This window comes from Saccopteryx bilineata, chromosome 3, assembly GCF_036850765.1.
Source record: "Saccopteryx bilineata isolate mSacBil1 chromosome 3, mSacBil1_pri_phased_curated, whole genome shotgun sequence".
NCBI lineage: Eukaryota > Metazoa > Chordata > Mammalia > Chiroptera > Emballonuridae > Saccopteryx > Saccopteryx bilineata.
The window spans coordinates 307251151-307272615 of record NC_089492.1 but is presented as its reverse complement, the minus strand read 5'-3'; the positions used below and the strand labels follow the sequence as shown (position 1 = coordinate 307272615).

General features: G+C 42.0%; 1 protein-coding gene across 2 annotated transcripts; it reads left to right on the top strand.

Annotated features, from left to right (window-relative positions):
- Nucleotides 1-7514: 7514 nt before the first annotated feature.
- ZNF175 (zinc finger protein 175) lies at nt 7515-16021 on the top strand. 2 transcript variants are annotated; one of them, XM_066271319.1, is made up of 5 exons: nt 7515-7621; nt 8625-8887; nt 10187-10313; nt 10545-10637; nt 14202-16021. In XM_066271319.1, exons 2-5 carry the CDS (start codon nt 8816-8818, stop codon nt 15737-15739), a joined length of 1830 nt encoding a protein of 609 aa, XP_066127416.1. In that variant the 5' UTR covers nt 7515-7621; nt 8625-8815; the 3' UTR covers nt 15740-16021. The 2 variants fall into 2 exon arrangements, with proteins under 2 accessions (XP_066127416.1, XP_066127417.1); XM_066271320.1 differs by having other exon boundaries at nt 7538-7621; nt 8720-8887.
- Nucleotides 16022-21465: the final 5444 nt, after the last annotated feature.

The following is a 21465-nucleotide window of genomic DNA, read 5'->3' as shown; positions in this document are numbered from 1 at the left end:
CTGCCCACTGCTTCCCTGGTAGTAAGTTTGGCTGGTGAAGGGGATCATCCAGGTGTCTGGTAGCCTGTCCCGGGTTTTGGCACCAAATGTTAGAATCCACTGGAGTCCAAAAAGACTAGTGTGACAGGTTTTATTGAAAAGAAGAAAGGAACTCTGCTGGGCTGACTCATAAGGGAGAGTCGTGCCAGGCCAGCCTGGGACTGGGCTTTAAGGGTTAGGGGAGGGGGAGTAGGAGGGGTCGTGGGGCATTTAAGCCAATTGGCTGCTGGTCAAAGGATGGTTTTTTATGGAAGTTTGAGTATGTTTAACTTCTAGCACTTTTCAATCATCCAGGACTTCTCAGCTTGTGACATCAGACATTCCTTTGTGGTTGGTCACCTGCTGCGAGCCCTGAAAGGAGACTTACTGGCAGGGTTAAAGACATGAAACCTAAGAGTTCATGAGAATATTCATCAGCTTTCCAGGCATGTCTCCTCATGGTCTTGGTTTCCAAGGATTGGTTGGCACCAGGGCGGGGTGTCATCAGTCCATGCAGTTGGTCCTGATGTCAGCTGTGGTGTCACTCTGCCTGGTTTTGCTGCTTTTCCAGGCCTGAAGCTGAAACACAACTGAAGGCCAGATGCCCTCTCCAGGGATTAATACTTAAGAGAGTGGTCATTCAAGGGTTTGCAGTTTGCTATTACTAGGCACCTGGGGCTTTCCACCCTGGTGACCCTCTGCACCTGGCCTATTGTTCCTACTCTTTCATGCCTAACTGCCTACTACAGCATGATGGTGACTTCTGACAGGTGAACTGTTCCAGGACCCAAGGACATAAGGGTGTCCCATATCCAGAAGGAGGAGAGGGGCCTTCTCCAATTACAAGCTGTTGGCATAGAGCAAATCAGGGTCCCATGAGAGCCAGACTTCAGAGGTGCTGAGACTTGAATGTCAGGTGTCTGGGTGAGGGGAAGGAAGGACAAAAGAAGAAACCCAAGATGCAGAGTTGGGGATTCCAGGGTGTGACTCTGAAAGTGGCCTCTGTACCAGTTCCAAAGATGCCTCCCCCTTTAGCCTCAGGCTCCTGGGCACCCCACCCTCATTCTGATGACCACACCCCTGCACGATGAGTAGGGGCACAGCCCTACTTGTCACGTTCAGAAAGAGTGTCTTATACTTGAAACTGAACTTCACAGTGCGTTCCCTTGAGACAGGAAAGTTAGAATAGGAAACAAAGACCTCAAGCTCTATCTCTCCGCTTTCCCGTCTTGGCTGAAAGATCACAGATGTGACCTTCATTGACCACCTGTTCCCCCACTTTCCCCACTTCGATTTCCTATAATTGAGAGGATGAAAAAGGAAGGGAGGGAGGGAGGGAGGGAGGGAGGGAGGGAGGGAGGGAAGGAAGGAGGAAGGAAGGAAGGAAGGAAGAAAAAAAATTGCTTTCTGAAGAGGAGGGACAAGGATGAGCCCTATTGGCAGTCACCACACCAGTGTCAGAAGCCAAGACCATGCTATCCTCCTTCCTTGCCCACATTTAACAAAAGCCTCCCACCCAGGCTGCATTGCGGTATCCCATTTTCTGAGGTCACCTGCTGTCACCTCTTGAGTGCATACTATTGCTTTAATAAATTTACTGTGCTTTGCTAAATCTTTTTGTCATGTTCTCAAATCCTTTTTTTGGGTCGTCACAAGAACCTGGATCCCAATGTCAGGCTGAGGCTTCTGTTGGCCTTCTGAGTGCTGCCCAAATCACCCTCTTCGATTAAAATAATTACACCCCGCCATCTTTCTTCTTGGCACCTCTGATGTTCAAGGAGCAGTTGTTGGTCTGCAGGTCCCCGAAGATATGAAAGTGGGCCAGGGTCCTCTTGTGAAGCTGCTGACCTGGTTTTTTTGTGGCTACTGGAGGAGGATTCTGGTGTATGTTAGGCCTTTTCCAGGACCAAAAGATGGAAAATGGGTCCAAGTGATTCCATCATCTGGGGTGGGGTGAGGTGGAGTTGGGGTGGTTTGGAGAAGTTACAGGACATGCAAGCTCTATTGCATCGTGAACAACCCTGGTGCCTGCAGCCCATACCCTGCATGCTACTCCAGGGACACTGTGGGGAGCCCCATACTTAGCTCTGACATTTATCTCCAGTAACTAAGGTGACCAATCGTCCTCCTTTAAGGAGGACGGTCCTTCTTTTGTTTTTGTTTTTTTATTTTTTTATTTTTTATTCATTTTAGAGAGGAGAGGGAGAGACAGAGAGAGAGAAGGGGGGGAGGAGCTGGAAGCATCAACTCCCATATGTGCCTTGACCAGGCAAGCCCAGGATTTCGAACCGGCGACCTCAGCATTTCCAGGTCGACGCTTTATCCACTGCGCCACCACAGGTCAGGCTTTTATTTATTTATTTTTATTTTTTATTTTTATTATTATTATTTTTTCGGTCCTTCTTTTGTAAGTTCCATCCTCCCTTGAAAATTGTCCCTCTACATGTCCTTCTTTTTGATATTGGAAGACTAACTGTAAATGTCCATATTTGATCAATGCAGAGTCGATCCATTGCATGTAATGTGATGTATTTGTTGGTAAATGAGTACTTTTTTCTTACAATTATTGTTAAAAAATACTAGGCATGTAAGCATAATTACAATATAAAATATTACAAATGTTTTAATTATGCATTTATCATATTATAGTATATTATTGTTGCAATGAGTAAAATGTTTATTTTATTTAGAATATTGTTTTCTTCAATTTATTTTTGTCCTTTTCATTGTAAAAAAGTTGGTCGCCTTACAGTAACGCCCCACCATCTCCTGCCCATCCCACTCATTTTCCCAGTGCAAGGACAGCAATAGTAGTAGGGGTGACATCTCTGAGACTAGAGGACTTCTTCAGAAACCTTAACACAATGTGACTAGCCCTTCCTGTCAGACACCTGTCATCTATTTCTGGGTTTTGTCTCAAACCCTTCTGACCAACAGGAACACCCACACCACTGCAGGGGAAGTAAAGGTTAAGCCTAACGCACCCCAGAGACACTTCAGAAGGGAGCTCTGTTCCTTTCACTTTCCCACGCCGACCCCACCTCTGCCCCTGGAGACCTTTCTCTACATCCCGCAGGAGAGCTGGGAACTCGGCTGATTCTCCCACCATGCAGGGGGCCAAATTCCCCCGCCCCGTGCTCATTCTCAGCCCCTTACTGGGCACGTAAGGAGCCGTAGGAAGCACTGGCCAAAGTTGCCGAACTCCTCTTGTTCCTCGGCCCAGTCCTTCAGAACAAAGGCCAGTATGCCACAGATTAGAGTTTCAAGTGTCAATGTAAGGAATGTCCAAATCTGCAGAGAATTTTTATGAGTTTGAGCCAAATTGACAGGAAGGAAAATCTCAATGGATTGAGAAAATGCTCCAGAGAGGGGCAGTTTTGCAGTTTATTTTATATGTTACAGTCAAAGGAGGAGAATAAGGAGGGTTACATGAAATTCATTGGGAGTCGATTAGGGAAGCAGGAGAAAACAAAGCAAGGACTGTTAGTTTTTGGTCCAGGCCCCCTTATCAAAACCTCAGTCAGCCAGGAGAAACGTGAAGTGATCCAGCTCCAGAGCAGTTCCAGCAGCTCTCCTCCCATCACTTATCTGAACACACTATTGCTTAGTAATCAACCCTCCCCCCTCCCCAGGGTTTCCGCCAAAGCAAAGCTCTTGGGCTAGCATTTTTTACTAACCCTATAAAGGCTTGAATTCTCAGACATTTGAGGCTGATGTCACTAGGATCTTAGCCCATCTGTTCACAGATGCATAAATAAAGTTCTTATAACACTCATCAGGCCTGCCTGACCAGGGCACAATGAATAGAATGTTGACATGGGATGCTGAAGACCCACATTCAAAACTCTGAGGTTGCTGGCTTGAGCACAGGCTAATCCAGCTTGAGTGGCCTCACCAGCTTGAGCATGGGATCGCCAGCTTGAGCATGGGATCATAGACATAACCCCATAATCTCTGGCTTGAGCCCAGAGGTCACTGCCTTAAAGTCCAAGGTCACTGGCTTGAACAAGGGGTCACTGACTCGGCTGAAGCCCCCTGATCAAGGCATGTATGAGAAGCAATCAATTAACAACTAAAGTGCTGCAACTATGAGTCGATGCTTCTCATCTCTCTCCCTTTCTGTCAGTCTCTGTCTCTCTCTCTGTCTCTGTCTCTCTCACTAAAAAAATAAAATAAAATTTAAAAAAAAGTAAACAAACTCATCAGGACTTGTGAATCCCTCTTTTGGTGACCTAACAGGGACAGTGACCTCTCTGAGATTGAACAAACAGTGAAATAAAGAGACAAATACTTCCTTTACATTGGTGAGTGAGGGTAATTAACAGCTAACAGTCACAGAATGAAGAGATGGTATTTGGGCAACAAGATAACAATGAAGGATTCCTGATGGAAGATTTTGCCCTGAAGGGCCTGGAAAAGGGGGATCACTCTGACATTCCAAAGGTACATTATCATAGATACAAAAAAGACAAAAGACTAGCTCAGTTAAGGTAAAGCTTGACCATTGTTAAGGAAGATACTAGCCTAGAACATTACTACTGGCCATGATCTGCTTTTAGTAGTTTTAATTTCAGACTATCCTATGTGGTTACTTTTGGTCTCTGAGTTTGTAAGTCTTGCCATGCAGGCCTCCCCTGAGTTTCTCAGGTTTAGTTTGTGGCCCCCTTTTCATCCACAGACCCGGCCTCACAGACCCTCCTTGGGTTTCCCCACAAGCTCTATCACTGTAGTGCTTGTGGTTTTCCTCACCCAGAGAAGACCAAGATAGCCTTGCCACCTGTGGCTCTCACTACCCCAAACCCATCCTCTGCCTCCCCTCAGACCTCTTCTTTCTCAGATTTTAGAGCTACCTGAGTTCTTGCAGCAGGTCCTGAAGATTCAGCCTTTCAAACGTCATCCAGCCCCTCATTTCCCAAGACCCTCATCTATTGAGACTATGACATTTCCTTTTCTCAACCTGCCTCCCTTGAACCAGTATATACCTGGCCTGCTGAGCTGCCTCACTAAAAACCATCTGGCTTGTGGTCACATGAAGCCACAAGTTCCCTTCTAATAATATGAGCTTCCTCTGCTAGAGCATGTGATGTGACTCAGACAAAGCCAGATGGGAGAGATGCATAGGACAAGGTGTGGGGAAAGGGCACGGGGCTTCCATGCTGTTTCCCATCATGTGCCCCAGTCTCTTAAATCTCCACATGTTCACCAACCTGGAAGCTGTCTAAACCTGTCCTTTGGGATTTTTATGGGGGCTTCATTACATAAGCAGTATTAATTAAATCATTGGCCATTGGTTACTGATTTGACCTCCAGCTGCTCACCTCTCCCCAGAGATGGGGTAGGGGTGGCGTGGGACTGAAAGTTCCAACCCTCTAGTCACAGTTAGGTGATTTCCCAAATCCACTTCATCAACATAACAAAAGACACATTTATTGTTTTCCTCATTTAAGAAATGCCAAGGGTTTTGGGAGCTCTGCCAGAAACAGGCAGATATTTTGACCTGACCAGGTGGTGGTTCAATGGATAGAGCATCAGACTGGTGTGTGAAGGACCCAGGTTCGAAACCTGAGGTCACTGGCTTGAGTGTGGGCTCATCCGGCTTGAGCATGGGCTCATCAGCTTGAGCACAGGGTGCTGGCTTGAGCGTGGGATCATTGACACAACCCCATGGTCAATGGCTTGAAGACCAACATCACTGGCTTGAGCCCAAGGTTACTGGCTCGAGCAAGGGGTCACTCACTCTGCAGTAGACCCCTAGTCAAAGCATATATGAGAAAGCAGTCAATGAATAAGGTGCCACAACAAAGAACTGGTGCTTCTCATCTCTCTCTCTTCTTGTCTGTCTGTCCCTGTAACTCTCTCTGTCACTGTCACAAAAAAAGACTAAATATTTTATAATATATTTCTTATTATAAATCCCAATATCACAAATATTTACCTCAGTCAGTCTTTCTGTCCAATGATGCAAACCTCCTACAATACAATGTGAATACAATGCAAAGGAATAATAGGTGAAGTTACAAATTTCTCAAGAGATACAAGATTTCATGAGATCAATGATGAAAAGTGATGTTTGCAAAATGTACCCAAACCATGAATTTGGAAAGTTCCAGAAGAGTTAAACACATTACTATAATAAAATCAATAAGAATGATGTCATGATGATTAAAAAAAGAGAACAAACTGAACATCAAACGATTTTCTAATTGTTAAATCACCAAAGGAGGGATGCACAAGGCCTGATGGGTTTCATAAGAAATTTATTTATGCATCTGTGAACAGACAGGCTGAAACCTAGTGGCTTCTTCAGCAAGAGGATGAAAAACCTCAGACTAAATAGTTCTGAGTTTGGCTATTTTTCTCGCTGCAGGGGGAAACTTCCGTTACCTGTGGCAGTTAAACAATGGAAGGGTTAAACAAGGGAAGAGGGTAATGATTAATGGCTAGGTAACAGAATGTTCAGTAAGTGAAGGAGGGGTCACTAGTTGGCAGAATGTCGGGCAGCAGTAAGACATTGATCAGGTGAAGAGTTATAGGACCCAAAGTTCAACCTTGGCTAGTCGACCCAAACCTAACACTAATGGTTTTTGGGGAATGTTGAAATCTTGTAACACTTTTGCACACATTGACCTTAAACAATATTTTTTCTGGAGTAAATCATAGAAACCTAATAAATATTTGTTGAATGGATGAAATAGAATATTATTATTCTCATGTAACTGCTCATTCTCAGTATATAACAGCACTGTTTTAAACATTTTTGCATGTCATCATTTATTTAACTATCCAATCCTCACAACCTTAGGAAATAGGATATTGAAGTACAGAGAGGTTGACTAACTTGTCCAAACTTGCATCTGGCTTCTAACCTATGCAGTCAGCTCCAGAATCTTCATGAAGCTGTCTCCCATTTTCTTTGTCTCCACCATTTTCATCTCTCACCTGCAGGGCACTGGAGTAAGGGCCAATCCCTGTGTTTGGTCTGTGTGATTGGCAGCAACTCCCTTCCTTGGTGAGTGGAATCTGATGATGGAGAGTTCTGCCAGCTAAACACTCTTTGGATTCTGAACACGTTCCCATTAGTGTCTCTGCAGAGTGGGTCCTGGGAAGGAAAAGGGGCTGGATATGAGGATTTTGTGAATGGGGCTTTAAATCAGTGTTAAAATACATTAGAAAAGGTATATTTCATAATATACAATGCCAGTCTCTCCGACAAATAGATATACACCGGTATTTAATAGGTCTCCCGCCAACGTGGGACAACCCCAAGTTTTCACCCTGTGAGACTGCAAATGCAATCCCTGACTGTACGGAATAAAAGTTATTTTAAAATGTCGACCTCCGAAGTCATGATTACGGGCGCAGCCATCTTGTTCGCCTTACAGTTTCTGTAAGAAAACGAACCGCGAGATAGAATCACTGTTTTACGCCATGCTAACTATTGGCAGAAAGTGGCTTCAAAGGTTCCAGTGAGCGTGCGCACTGTCATTCAAACAGAAAGTGGCTCCGATCGGCCATTTTGTTTACGAAATCAACTGTTTCTAAACCTTTGTCGCAGGCGCGACCCTGAGGCGATTTGGAAAATCAAGAGTTAGGGGTTAATAAGGTAAAATCCACTTGGTGTGAGGGATGTGGGGTTTGGAGGACAAATGGTGGACTAGTAATGCCGGATGTGCGGGAAAAGTGATGGAAGGTTTGTCTGTGGGGTAGTGATGAGGCTCATAGCGGTGGGGACTGTGGGGAAAGTGGGACTTTCGAATTGAAGTTGGAAGATCGGCTCGTTAGTTTTCGCTCTGTGTATTTTCTGTGTGTATATACCTATTTGTAACTTAATTTCCAAGTGTACTTTGATGTGAGATTTTATATTGTTGGCCCATGAAACTTGCTCAGTTGAGGTGCATTTTAAGGGGCCTTAGTAGGTGGGACTGGGTCCCTTTGCAGCCCGAGTGGCCGTGAGGTGAATTATGTAATCGCATTCAGTCTCAGTTTCCTCATCTACAAAATATAGATAATGAATATAGGGTCAAGGGAGGTAAAAAGATAAATGGTGATGAAGGAGACTTTACTTAGATGGTGAACACATGATACAACATATAGATGATGTGTTAATAGAATTGTACACCTGAAACCTATATAACTTTGTTAATGCCACCCCACAAATTCAATTAAAAATAAGAAAATAATAATGATTATACCCTTTAGCTGATGGTGCTGTGTGAAAATTAAACAAGGTGCCTGATAGCTGATTTGCAACTTGCTGATTTTTATTCAGTGTTGACCACATGCCAGGCAGGTGCTGAGGGCTTAATAAGCCTCATGTCATGTAAGTTACCCAGTGCCTGTGAAAAACACCTTTCTCCTCATTTTGGAAACTACAACCAAAGTAATAGCTTCATATTCTCACTGCTAAAAGGTGGCAGAGCTGCAATTAAACCTTCATTGAGTTCAGTCCAAAGTTATGGTCTTTTTTTTACTTTTCACTGATTAATAACTAGGTTGTAGTTTTCTGAATTTAGCTTATTTCACGGTGACCATCACCTACGGGCCCCCAGAAATATTTGTGTGGAGCAAATGTTAGATGAGTGACCATGTGCTCATTGCTTTTCCAGGGCTTCTTGGTGTTTTCTTCAGAGCCCCTGGATCAGGCCACATCTTTGAGGCTAAAGGTTCTCCCTTCACAGCTCAGCCCAACTTTCCCCTGCAGCTCTGATTGGACCCTGAGATGCCCACATAGCCTCAGGCTCCTGGGAAAAGTGGAGTTGTCTGCAAGAGAGACCAAGAGTTGAAGCCCAGAGAGGACATGCCTGCAGATGTGAATTTGTCCCAGAAGTCCCAGGTCCTGGGTCCACAGGAGCAGGATGGATCACGTGAGGTAAGCAGAAGCAGCCTGAGGGACAGTTGTGGAAAGACTCAGGAAATAGCAGATTCTGGACTCCCTAGGCCTGAGACATTCTGGATCCTGCTGAGAGTGGACCACAGGAGGCTGGTGTCAACTCATAGTCACAGACTTTCTGTGTTGTGGAGGAAACTGAAGTGGTCAATGAAGGTGGCTCTGTTAGAGAGTGTGTCAGCACTGGGCCAAAGGAAGAGGAAAACTTAGTCCCTGGTGTGGGTGGGAAGCCCTAGCCACAAGCAAGAAAATGGTAATGCCCTCCTGTTCATCACAGGCTAAGATCCTTCATTTACCACTGGGCCTTTGCATATTCTTGGTTGGTAGCCACCTGACTCCTACTTACCTCCTCTGTTGGGTTGGCTTGTTTCCCCTCTTGACTTCATAGTTTATAGCAGGGGTCCCCAAACTACGGCCCGCGGGCCACATGCGGCCCCCTGAGGCCATTTATTCAACCCCCGCTGCACTTCCAGAAGGGGCATGTCTTTCATTGGTAGTCAGTGAGAGAAGCAGATTGACCATTAGCCAAAAGCAGGCCCATAGTTCCCATTGAAATACTGGTCAGTTTGTTGATTTAAATTTACTTGTTCTTTAATTTAAATATTGTATTTGTTCCCGTTTTGTTTTTTTACTTTAAAATAAGATATGTGCAATGTGCATAGGGATTTGTTCATAGTTTTCTTTTTATAGTCTGGCCCTCCAACGGTCTGAGGGACAGTGATCTGGCCCCCTGTGTAAAAAGTTTGGGGACCCCTAGTTTATAGTATGATAGGATCCTAGAGCAAGAACTTCCTTTTAAGGACTAGGTAGTATTTCCTATTTTAATAGATGAATAAAAATGCCAGAGGACAGTGTTGAAAAATTGTCCACAGATGTTAATATTTTGGAATAATTTGGAATGTACACAGAATTTTCTGAAATTCCAACTTATTCACTATATTTCATGGTAAGTCGTATGTTTTAAAATAATCATGAGTGGCCATAATAATAATTAGTGTATCATTGCCCTGTGATAGGTTTATACTCGAAGTACAGAGATGGTCTATTTTAAAAAGGTATAATAAATTCATGGCTTTTTACCATTGTGAACTGATAAGTTGTGAGATTATATATTTCAATAGTGTTCAAAAATCTCAACTTGCCAAAAACATTCTATAATAGGAGACCTTAAAAGAAACATTAACACTATTTAAAAAATAATGTTAAAAACATGTTTTTACATGTACTTTTCCCATCCACCAATGATGACAGTTCACATTGAACTGGGGTGTGTTGTTACAGGGATCTGTGTCATTTGAGGATGTGACCATGGACTTTAGTAGGGCGGAATGGCAGCAACTTAGCCCTGCCCAGAGGCGTCTGTACGTGGATGTGATGCTGGAGATCTACAGCCACCTCTTCTCTGTGGGTGAGCACACATGCCCTGGGAACCTTGGATGGGCCTCCTTGTGGAGTGCAGTAATGCATCTGTAGTCTGTAATTAGTTTCTCCTAAGTTGCTGTTCCTTTGGGCATCTTTGAGTATTATTTTGTTCTTAGTGAAAGATGTTGACTCTTCTGTTGAGCCTTTGCAAGGCTTCATTGAATGGTATCTGAAGCCAAAGACCACATTTAAATCTGACACCCTTTCTCATTAACAGGGTATCACACCACCCCAGAGATCATTTTTAGGATGGAAAAAGAAAAGGAGCTATGGATAGGGGAGGCTGAACTCTCACATCAGAGACATCGAGGTGAGTGACTATTACCATTGCTGTGGATATCTTTGGGGGGACCATTACTTAACCTACCATACTTAATCCATTCCCATAGTGGTGGACACTTAGGTTGCCCCCAGTTTCTATAGCTAATTATCTTGTAAATGTCCCATAGGGCTGGCATAAGAATTTCTTAGAAGTGAACACTCTGGAATGGAATTGCCTGATCATTGGCTATAAGTATACTTAAATTGACTAATAAATCATACAGATCTTCAGATGGGTTGCACAGTCTAGACTCCCATGTGCATACCTTGGCTTGCCAACACTTCTCACTTACACCTTTCTCAGTCATGGCCCAGGTGATGGGTAAAGGAGCTGTTTCATGTCTTAATTTTATTTTTCTCCTAACCAAATAGCTAGAGGAGCTCATGTCTGTTATCTGACTGGCTTTCATGTGTACATTTCTTCTGTTGTAATGTTTATCCCCTGAAGTTTTTTCAGAGCCTTTTTTTTTCCTTTTGGTACCCCAGGTGTTACCTGAACCCACAATCCCTGGTTTAGGATGCCAGTGCTCAGGGCCTTTTTTCCTTTATATTTGCCCCCTGACAATTGACTGTTCTTTTCTATGCTGGATCTTCTTTCTTCTTTTTTTTCTAATTTTATGTCTCCAGCTTAGGGCTCTATACTTCCCTCTGGTCATCCTTTCATATAGGAATTGCTTTAAAGGGTCCTTCTAGTCTCATAATTAGGCCTCATATACAGTATGTCCGTAATGTCATGGTGTACTTTTGACCGGTCACAGGAAAGCAACAAAAGACGATAAAAATGTGTGAAATCTGCACCAAATAAAAGGAAAACTTTCCCAGTTTCATACCTATTCAGTGCAGTTTGATGTGGGCTCACGCACAGATTTTTTAGGGCTCCTTAAGTAGCTATCCCATATAGCCTCTACAGCAGTGGTTCTCAACCTTTCTAATGCCGTGACCCTGCAATACAGTTCTCATGTTGCGGTGACCTCAAACCAAAAAATAATTTTGGTGGCTACTTCATATAAATACCTGATATGCATTATGTATTCTCATTGCTTTAGGCGACCCCTGTGTTTTGGTCGTTCGACCCCCGCTGGGGTCGCAACCCACAGGTTGAGAACCACTGCTCTACAGACCCGTCACTGACTGATGGCCTACCAGAACAGGGTTTCTCCACCAAACTGCCCGTTTCCTTCAACTGCTACCGAGTAATGTTATTCCTATGTGGTGGCGCTTCGTTACAAATGCGCCGATATTCACGTTGCACTTTGGTCACAGATTCGAATTTAGCGAGCCACAGAACACACTGAACTTTCCTCTGTACCATCCACATCTCGACTGGCATGGCGTGGACTGCTCTGCTGTACACATGGTGTTACATCATCATCTGCACATGCGCACATGCTGCCACATCATCCTACAGAAACTGGGAGGGTTTTCCTTTTATTTGGTGCAGATTTCACATTTCTGTTGTCTTTTGTTGCTTTCCTGTGACCGGTCAAAAGTGCACCATGACTTTACGGACACACTGTATTTTTCTGGTGATCCCTATATCAACCCTTCCTGTCCCTGTGTTCTATGGCCTTGGTTAGCTACATGGTAGACAGGTCTCATGGGATGACTTCCTTTTATTTTTTAGAGATCAGAAATTGGAATCTGAAGTTCTTCTCACTTTGTATATGTTGTCAGATTCTTCTTTCTTAGTTCTTCCAGTTCATTCTTGTAATTTATTATCTTAGAAATCCTACCATTTTTTCTTTTTTGCATTTATAATTTAGTTGACCCTTTTTCTTAATCCCAGTGGTATCACCATAGAGCAGCTCCCTATTTTGTCGTGCTTCGGTTAGTCTCTTCCTAATGGGATTTGTGGATTCCTGACATTTATGATCAGCCAAGATTCTACTTAGTAATATTATCATCAGTGGCCACATATTTTCAATTTAAAAATGTACCTGAATAGTTTCGTTACTTATTCCCTACTTCATTGTTTTTGTATATTTAATATTTACTACATAGACATTATATATAATATATACAGACAACTATCTGCAGATGGTCTGTCAATTATTTTGTACTCTTCCTACTTAATTTTCATTGTATAAGTGTGAAGTGTGAGAAAACCATTCAGGATAGAAATATTATTGAATTTCTGAAGATAGGCACAAAATAATATTTTGTTCTAATTTTATTTTATTTTATTTTTTAGCGAGACAGAAAGAGGGATGGATAGGGACAGACAGACAGGAACAGAGAGAGATGAGAAGCATCAATTCTTTGTTGTGGCACCTTAGTTGTTCATTGACTGCTATCTCATATGTGCCTTGACCGAGGGCTACAGCAGAGCAAGGGACCCCTTGCTCAAGCCAGTGATCTTTGGGCTCAAGCCAGCAACCATGGGGTTATGTCTATGATCCCACACTCAAGCCAGCGACCCCTCACTGAAGCTGGTGAGCCCGCACTCAAACAGGATGAGCTCGTGCTCAAGCTGGTGACTTAGGAGTTCAAACCTGGGTCCTCTGTGTCCAAGTTCAATGCTCTATACAATGTACCACAACCTGGTCAGGTTATTTTAGAAAGATAGTTTAAATTCAAAGGAACAATGGTTATAAATAGAGTGGATAATAGTATGAGATATTAAAATCATCAGCCTTTTGGCATGAATCATGTCTATTTAAAAAAACAAAATAGAGGGTGTAGAGAGTGACTGCTTTTGAAAGTCAGAGAAAATGGTGTCACCTTAGAGGTGCAGTGACATTGGGAAGCAATTTTAAGGGCACAGCAGTTTTCACTGGTCCAAGAAACAATTTGAGTTAAAACAAAGCAGTGGACAAAGTGGGGATAGAGGAAAGATATATGTGTGTGTGTGTGTGTGTGTGTGTGTGTGTGTGTGTGTGTGTGTATATATATATATATGCATGCTTGAATTTTGGAATAAATTGAACATTTATTGAAGCAATATTTTAAAGCTTTGTTGGAGAGTTACAGATAAGCTCTTCAGCACAATTCTGATATTGAGCAGTGATTTAAATATCATCTGGTTCAGAAAGAGTTTTATGATCTAAATTGAGCGAAAAGTTAAACACATTCTAAATCTACACCTGGGAACCCAGATTGTAAGATCTTCAGAATAAATGAAAGCCAATGTTTGGGTAAAAATGTTTGCTATTTAAGAGTAAAAAATTAAAATTTTAAAAATAAGTAAAGGAGTTGAATAGCTCTTTCTCCAGATAATACACAAGTAGCCAACAATCATATGAAAAGATGCCCAGCATTACTAATTATTAGGGAAATGCAAATCAAAACTACAGTGTAATATCAATTCACCCCCATTAAAATATCTACTATTAAAAAACAGAAAATAATAAGTGTTGATGAGGATGTGGAGAAATTGGAACCACTGTGCACTGTTGGTGGGGATGTAAAATAGTGTAGCCTCTTTGAGAAATGGTATGTGATTCCTCAACATGACTCAGCTATTTCAGTGTGCTCACTCTCAGCTCCATATGATTTCTCCTCTTACCATTTTCTAACAACTCATCTTGTCTGTTTTATCTTTTTCTCCTTCTAGAAATGAAGTTTGGTCTTAAAGTGCCACAACAGGACATTTCTGGAAAAGCTTCATTTCATAGTGGTATGGCGGACAGGGTCACAAGAGATGGTTCTTGGTGTTCCATTTTAGAAGAACTGTGGAAAGATCTTGACCATACAGAGAGAGATCACCAAAGTCTAAATAAACCTTCACATCATGGAGCTTTCCTCAACCAGAAAAAAATGAATAAAGACAAAGATTGTGAATATAAGGACCCTAGGAAGATCATTCATTTGAGTCCTTACCTTGTGCCTTTACAGGAAAGACTTCATAAACATCCATTTGCAAAATGTTTGAAGCTTAACCCAGAAGTAAATCATCAAAATCAAAGCTATACAACAAAAGACCTTGAGGAAATTGTTGGATCTGGTCAGCTATTCACCCATAGCTCTTCCAATACTAACTGCAAGAGTACTCATACAGGAGAGAACTTCTTCATAGATAATCAATGTACAAAAGTCCTCAGCCATAAACAGTCACTCACACAACCTCAAATTCAAACTCAGGAGAAACCAAATAAATGTACTGAATGTGAGAAGGACTTCACCCAGGAGTCACACCTCCTCAAGCAACAGGGATTCGATAGTGCAGAAAACCGCCAGGAATGCAGCAAACACGGAAAAGCCTTCACCTCACAACCAAAATTTGATGAATATCTGACAGATCATACAGGTGACATACCTTGTATATGTAAGGAATGTGGGAAAGTCTTTGTTCAGAGGTCAGAGTTGATTACACACCAAAAAACTCACTCTAGAAAGAAGCCCCATAAATGCCATGAATGTGGGAAAGGCTTCTCCCAGAATTCGACCCTCATTATACATCAGAAAATTCATACTGGTGAGCGACAGTATGCATGCAGTGCATGTGGGAAGGCCTTTACCCAGAAGTCAACACTCATCTTGCACCAGAGAATCCATTCAGGGGAGAAGTCCTATATGTGTATCAAATGTGGGCAGGCCTTCATCCGGAAGGCACATCTAATTGTGCACCAAAGAAGTCATACAGGAGAGAAACCTTATCAGTGCCATAGCTGTGGGAAATCTTTCATTTCAAAGCCACAACTCAATATACATCATCGAATTCATACTGGGGAAAAACCTTATGAATGTAATGACTGTGGAAAAACCTTCACCCAAAAGTCAAACCTCAATATACACCAGAAAATTCATACCGGAGAAAGACACGTATGCAGTGAATGTGGAAAAGCCTTCAACCATAAGTCGATACTCAGCATGCATCAGAGAATTCACACTGGAGAGAAGCCTTACAATTGCAGTGAATGTGGAAAAGCCTTCAACCAGAAGTCAATACTCAGCAGGCATCAGAGAATTCACACCAGAGAGAAGCCTTACAAATGCAGTGAGTGTGGGAAAGCCTTCACTTCCAAGTCACAGTTCAAAGAGCATCAGCGAATTCACACCAGAGAGAAACCCTATGTGTCGGGGACTGAAAAACCAACAGAGTTTTTGGAGTTTAGATTTTTGGGGGACAGAGGTGTGGGGAATTGGCTATAAGCTGACTGTCTGCCCATCCCCCCACCTTGCCTGCCTGATTAGGTTACAAAAGGCTGTTAAGCTGTGGTGCTGGATTGTTTATACTATCCCCCATGTTCCCCAGAAAGACTGGAGGCAAGTTTCTTCTATCCTCTGTTTTGTGTAAGCTTAAGATGTTAAGTATTGGTGGGGGTTTTCTGCACTTGGTAAAATTTTTGGATTGCCTTGGAAACTGTAATCAAAGATCTCATTGATTTGCTAATGGCCCACTTTGCCCTATAAAATAAAGCAAAATGCAGTTTTTGGTGCACTGTTTTTGTTATCAGCTTTACAGGGCCTTGCAGAACCCATCCTTTTATTTCTTCAAGCCTATTTTCTTCATTCTGCACCATTCCCGCTTGGGACCTGGAATTACTAGCTGTGCTGTTTCGTGGCAAGTGGTGCCTAAAACGGACTCAAGAAAGGGAAAACTAAACTGAAGGCAGGTGATGGAACTCCCCAAAGGCACAAAGTAAGTAAAGTTTTTGAGTAGAGTTTTGGAGAGCATAATCGGGAGTAATAAATTATGGTCCAGTTAGGGTCAAAAGTGAGGGACCTTTCTTTTTGTACAAATGTTTTTATTTGAGAAGAAGATGTTGTTTGATCAGAATGAGCTAGAAACATGTAAATACGAGAAGACTTTGGAGTCTGAGGATGACTCGAGATGAGAATGTCGCAGCTGTGGCTGTTTTAACTTTTGTGCCTCTGTTGCTTTCTTATGATTATCAGGTTGCTCCCAGATTCTTTGTCTTAGACCTTCGGAAATTCCCACTCCAACAAGCTTTTGATCCAGCTGGGGATATAGGGGATTATATCAGAATATACGCTGATATTGGGACTTCATATATGCAAGATCTGGCTATTGCCACAGTGCTTAAGGGGAGACTTCCAGGATATTTTGATAAAAAGCAGAACAAAAGAAGGAAGGTCAGGGAAGTACTTCTGCCCATGGATCTTGTTTCCAATGTGGAGGTTTAGACCCTGCTCTCCCCCGGATGTCAGTCTCAGCCTCCCTTTCAAGAGTGGCCAGCTCTTAAGGCTCCAGACCTCTGCCCATGCTGTAGGAAAGGGAAACATTGGGTGAATGATTGTAAATCTAAGTATACTGCTGAAGGGCAGGTGATTCAGGGAAACGGACAATAAAGCCTTCCCTGCCCCCATTAACTAAGTTTTGTAGCTCAGCTAAAATTGAGGTAGAAAAATCTCAGCATAATCAATCTAAACTGCCAGTTGCAGTAGCTATTGGAATTTGAGAATGGATAGAAGACTTATGTATTAGGAAAATTATGGCTTTTTCTTGTCTGATTTTCTTTAATGTTTTAGCTACAATCCTATGAACTATCATTTTGTTTCTTTCCTATTCTTTGCCTGGAAACTGGGGGGAGGATGCCTGTTTGGATGTGGCTAGACAAAATTTCATGTGGCTGCCCCAAGATTTTTTTCAAAAGAATTTTGTTTAGTCTTCTTTTGTCCCCCTCAGAAAATGCCCTAAAATCAGGCAGACATCTTTCTAATAGAGTTGTGCTCTGAAATCCCGGGTTTCGCTCTGGTTTGTCTAGTTTGCCTGATTCTTGTTTGTATTCAGTCTTTGTTTAATGTTGTCTGTTTTTAAGGTCTGAATTAAGTTCCTGCATGCAAAAATTGGAAATGCCAGCTCTAATATTGAAAAAATAAAATGGTTTCATCCCTACATTTTTTTAAATTGGAACTTGTAAAGAGCGCTCATTTAAATTTAAATAAAATGTAATGTGGATCCTAAAGACTTACTAATTTGGTTGAGCTGATGCATCTGTTATTGCTAAGCAACATTAGTTACTCACTCATGAAACAGTCACCATGGTGCTGCAAACTGCAAGCTTTCGAGGCTTGGGCAGGGTGGCTCTGCCTAACAAAGGTGTAAGTTTTTTACAATGGGAAGATAATGAAAGTTATACTAGATTTTTTCAGCCTTATGTGCTCTCTAGATTGCCTGTTAATTAATGGGGTAGAAATGTTTTTAAAAGTGTTGGAATGTTACTTGGAAAAGCATTTACTATATTTTGTCAAACTTTTGAAATTAACCCAAGGACAGGTATTTCCTTACAATCCTCAGGTTCAAGGCATTATAAAGTATGCCCAGCAAATGCTTAAAGGTCAATTATAGAAAATTTTTAAAAGGGGGGTGTCATATCCTGGAACTCCTACAAATCTTCTTTATCACTTTTTACTTAAAAAAATGTTTTTTGAATGCTGATGTACAGGGCCCCTCCAACTGTACGAGTTAGCACACTTCAAACCTCTTTCTCCTATAAATTCTTACCCTCCTTCATTTGATCCAGCTGATAATGCTGTCCTGTCTTTTTCCAGTCGGCTCTAGATATATGGAAAACGTTTATATAGGCAAAGGAGGATCCTCAAACCCCTCAGCGAGATCTTCTGAGCATGGCTTTTAAGGTCTGTAATGACTGAGAGGAACAGGAAAGGGCAGACAGAGCCCAAAGAGATTAGGCAAGATACCAACTCTTGGCATATGCCCTTAAAGGCTCCAACGCCCCTAAGGGGCCTCATAAGACTCCATCAGGGCCCTGCTTCAAGAGTGGAAAGGAAGGTAATTGGGCTAAAGCCTGCCTGGCTTTTTGGCCTCTGCCAGGGCCATGCCCTTGCTGTGGAAAAAGGGACACTGGAAGGTAGGCTGCCCCCTCACTCCTCCAAGGGCTCTTCCAACCCTACTTCAGCCACCTGTGACCTAATCTTGCCCAGCCTGCTGGAACTTGCCACTGAAGAGCGAGGGCCATCGGCCCCATCTCATGTCACCGTGGATGAGCCTAGGGTATTTCTTCCAAGTAGCAGGTAAGCTGATCTCATTTCTTATAGACATGAGGGCCACTTACTCTGCCTTACCTGAATATTCGGGTTCTACTTGGCCCTCGAAGGTCTCTGTTGTGAGTGTTGATGGTCTTATCTCCTTCACCGTTTGCCATGGATCCACTGCCTTGTTAAATACATAGTATCAAAGCCTTTCTCCTTTTTGCCCACTTCTGCTACGAATTTACCTCTACCACCCAGCATAATGTATCCCAAGGTTCTCCTCACCACCCCATGGCTGCAGAGCTCCAGGGAAAGGCCCCCGGGCTTCATCTCTCCATGTTAAGGAAAACGGAAGCTCTATCTCCATACCTGCTACAGATGGCCCTTTCAGTCTACCTGAGTCATTGCCAGGTAGAAACAGTGGTCATTGGGATTTGGACACTAGCTGCAAAGTGTGGGAATGTGACAATTCCAATGCCTTGCGGACTTCTGAATGTGTGTGACTGCTCTTTGGGACAGTTCTCAGACTGAAATGGGGTTGGATTGCATTTACAAATAATGTGGAGCAGTGATAGTGTCAACATGGACTTGGTGAAATTATATTAACATGTTAAGGACATTGAAAATTGCAAAGATTCTGTTTTAGATCCCGTTGTATTAGCTAAGAATTTGCTTGATAATCTAAAAGGCTTTAATCCCTTCATTGTATTAAGACATTTGTTTTGATATCTGTTAGCATTGGCTATTTTAATTTTGTTTATATTTTTCCAGTCTGCCTCCAAACTGGAACATGGGAAATCAGATGAGTATAAATCACAGCACACAAATTGAAGTTAAAAAATAGAAAAGGGGGATATGTTGGGGACCGAAAAATCAACAAGGTTTTTAGAGTTTAGATTTTGGGGGTACAGAAGTGTGTGGAATTGGCTGTAAACTGACAGTCTGCCCAACCCCCCACCTCACTTGTCTGGTTAGTTTGCAAAAGGCTGTTAAGCTGTGGTGCTGTATTTGCTCATCCTGCCCCCCATGTTCCCCAAAATGATTTGAGGCAAGTTTCTTCTATCTGTTTTGTGTAAGCTTAAGATGTTAAGTATTAGTGGGGGTTTTCTGCACTTGGTAAAATTCTTGGGTTGCCTTGGAAATTGTAATCAGAGATCTCATTGATTTGCTAATGGCCCACTTTGCCCTATAAATAAAGCAAGATGCAGTTTTGGGGTGCACTGTTTTTGCTATCAGCTTTACAGGGCCATCCCGAACCCATCCTTTTATTTCTTCAAGCCTATTTTCTTCATTCCACACTGTTCCCACTCGGGACATGGAATTACTAGCTGCACTAGTTCGTGACACCTATGTATGCACTGAATGTGGGAAGGCTTTCAATGGTAGGTCAAACTTCTATACACATTAGATGACTCACTAGAGAGAGAACTTTTTGGCCGTTACGCATGTGGGAATGCCTTCATCCAGAAGTCAAAGTTGATTACACATCAGAGAATTCAGAGGAGAGAAACCTTATCAGTGCCACAGCTGTGCGAAATCTTCCATTTCAAAGTCACAACTCAATATACATCATCAAATTCATACTGGGGAAAAACCTTATGAATGCTGTGACTTTGGGAAATCCTTCAGTAAGAAACCACAACTCAAAGAGCATCATTGAATTCACACAGGAGAGAGACTCTATGTACGTATTATACTAAATGTGGGAAGGTCTTCAACAATAGATCAAATTTTAATAAACACTAAACAACTCATACCAGAGGCAGATCTTACAAAAGCAGTTAGATCTGTGAAAGGCTTTACCTAGAAATCAGTCACCTAGTACAAATTCATATATTTATAAATGAAACAAACTCTCCAAATTTCTTTAAGAAAAATCTCTCTTAAAAGTCAGATTTAATTGCACATTATAGAATTCATGCTTCAGAAAAACTCTAGATATGCATTGCATAGCACAAAGTTACACATTTTATGTGAGGGAATGATTTGGAAAAGAACATTTAAGAATAAGTGGAGTTGTCCATATTTGTACTACTTATAACAATAAAATTCATCTGAGGGAGAAATTTTGGCTAATGTATTGAGAAAAGTGTTTCTGTAGAAAGGGATAAAAGACAGATTGTTACCAGATTCTTTATAGGAAAGATTGTGGGAAATCATATTAATGATAATCCTATTTAATGTGCTCAATATTTAAAAATGCCAGCAAACTGAATGCCAAACAATATTATGTATCTGTATGTATATTCATATACATATATTTATACAATCAGGTCAATACACTCTCAGTTCTGTAGTGTTTGCTACAGAACTAACTGTATAACAGGAGGAGTGGATAGATTATACAGTTTTTTAAAGAATGTAATATAATTGTTTATTAAAGTTAATCCCCATTGATATTTATGTCCTGAGGTTGCACAGTCAACAACTATTCATTTATGTGTATAGACAAGAGAATGTACACTTTGATAAATGCATAAATGTGACTAAAATGTATACTGGTCATTCTGTAGTTTTCCTCTTCATTTAGGATTAGCTCAGCTCCATCCTCTTTTCATTCCCCCTCCATTAGTGATGAGACTCATAGGTAACCAGTGTATAAACTGGTTATACAGGCTTCTCAACATATCGGGAGTCAGCGAACTGGCCATCAGGTAGATCTGGTCTGCCACTTGTTTTTTCAATAAAGTTTTATTGGAATACATTCATATTCATCTGCTTATTCTCTGTGACTGTGTTTGTGCCCCAGTAGCAGAGTTAAGTCATTGAAGCAAAGACCATGTTACCCTACAAGCCAGAAATATTTACTCTCCGGCCCTTTACAAGAGTCTGCTAGCATTTATTACCCATGCACACTGATTTCTGTGCTCATAATCATGTATTAGACCTATGCAGGAACTCTCTTCTTTCATAGACATACG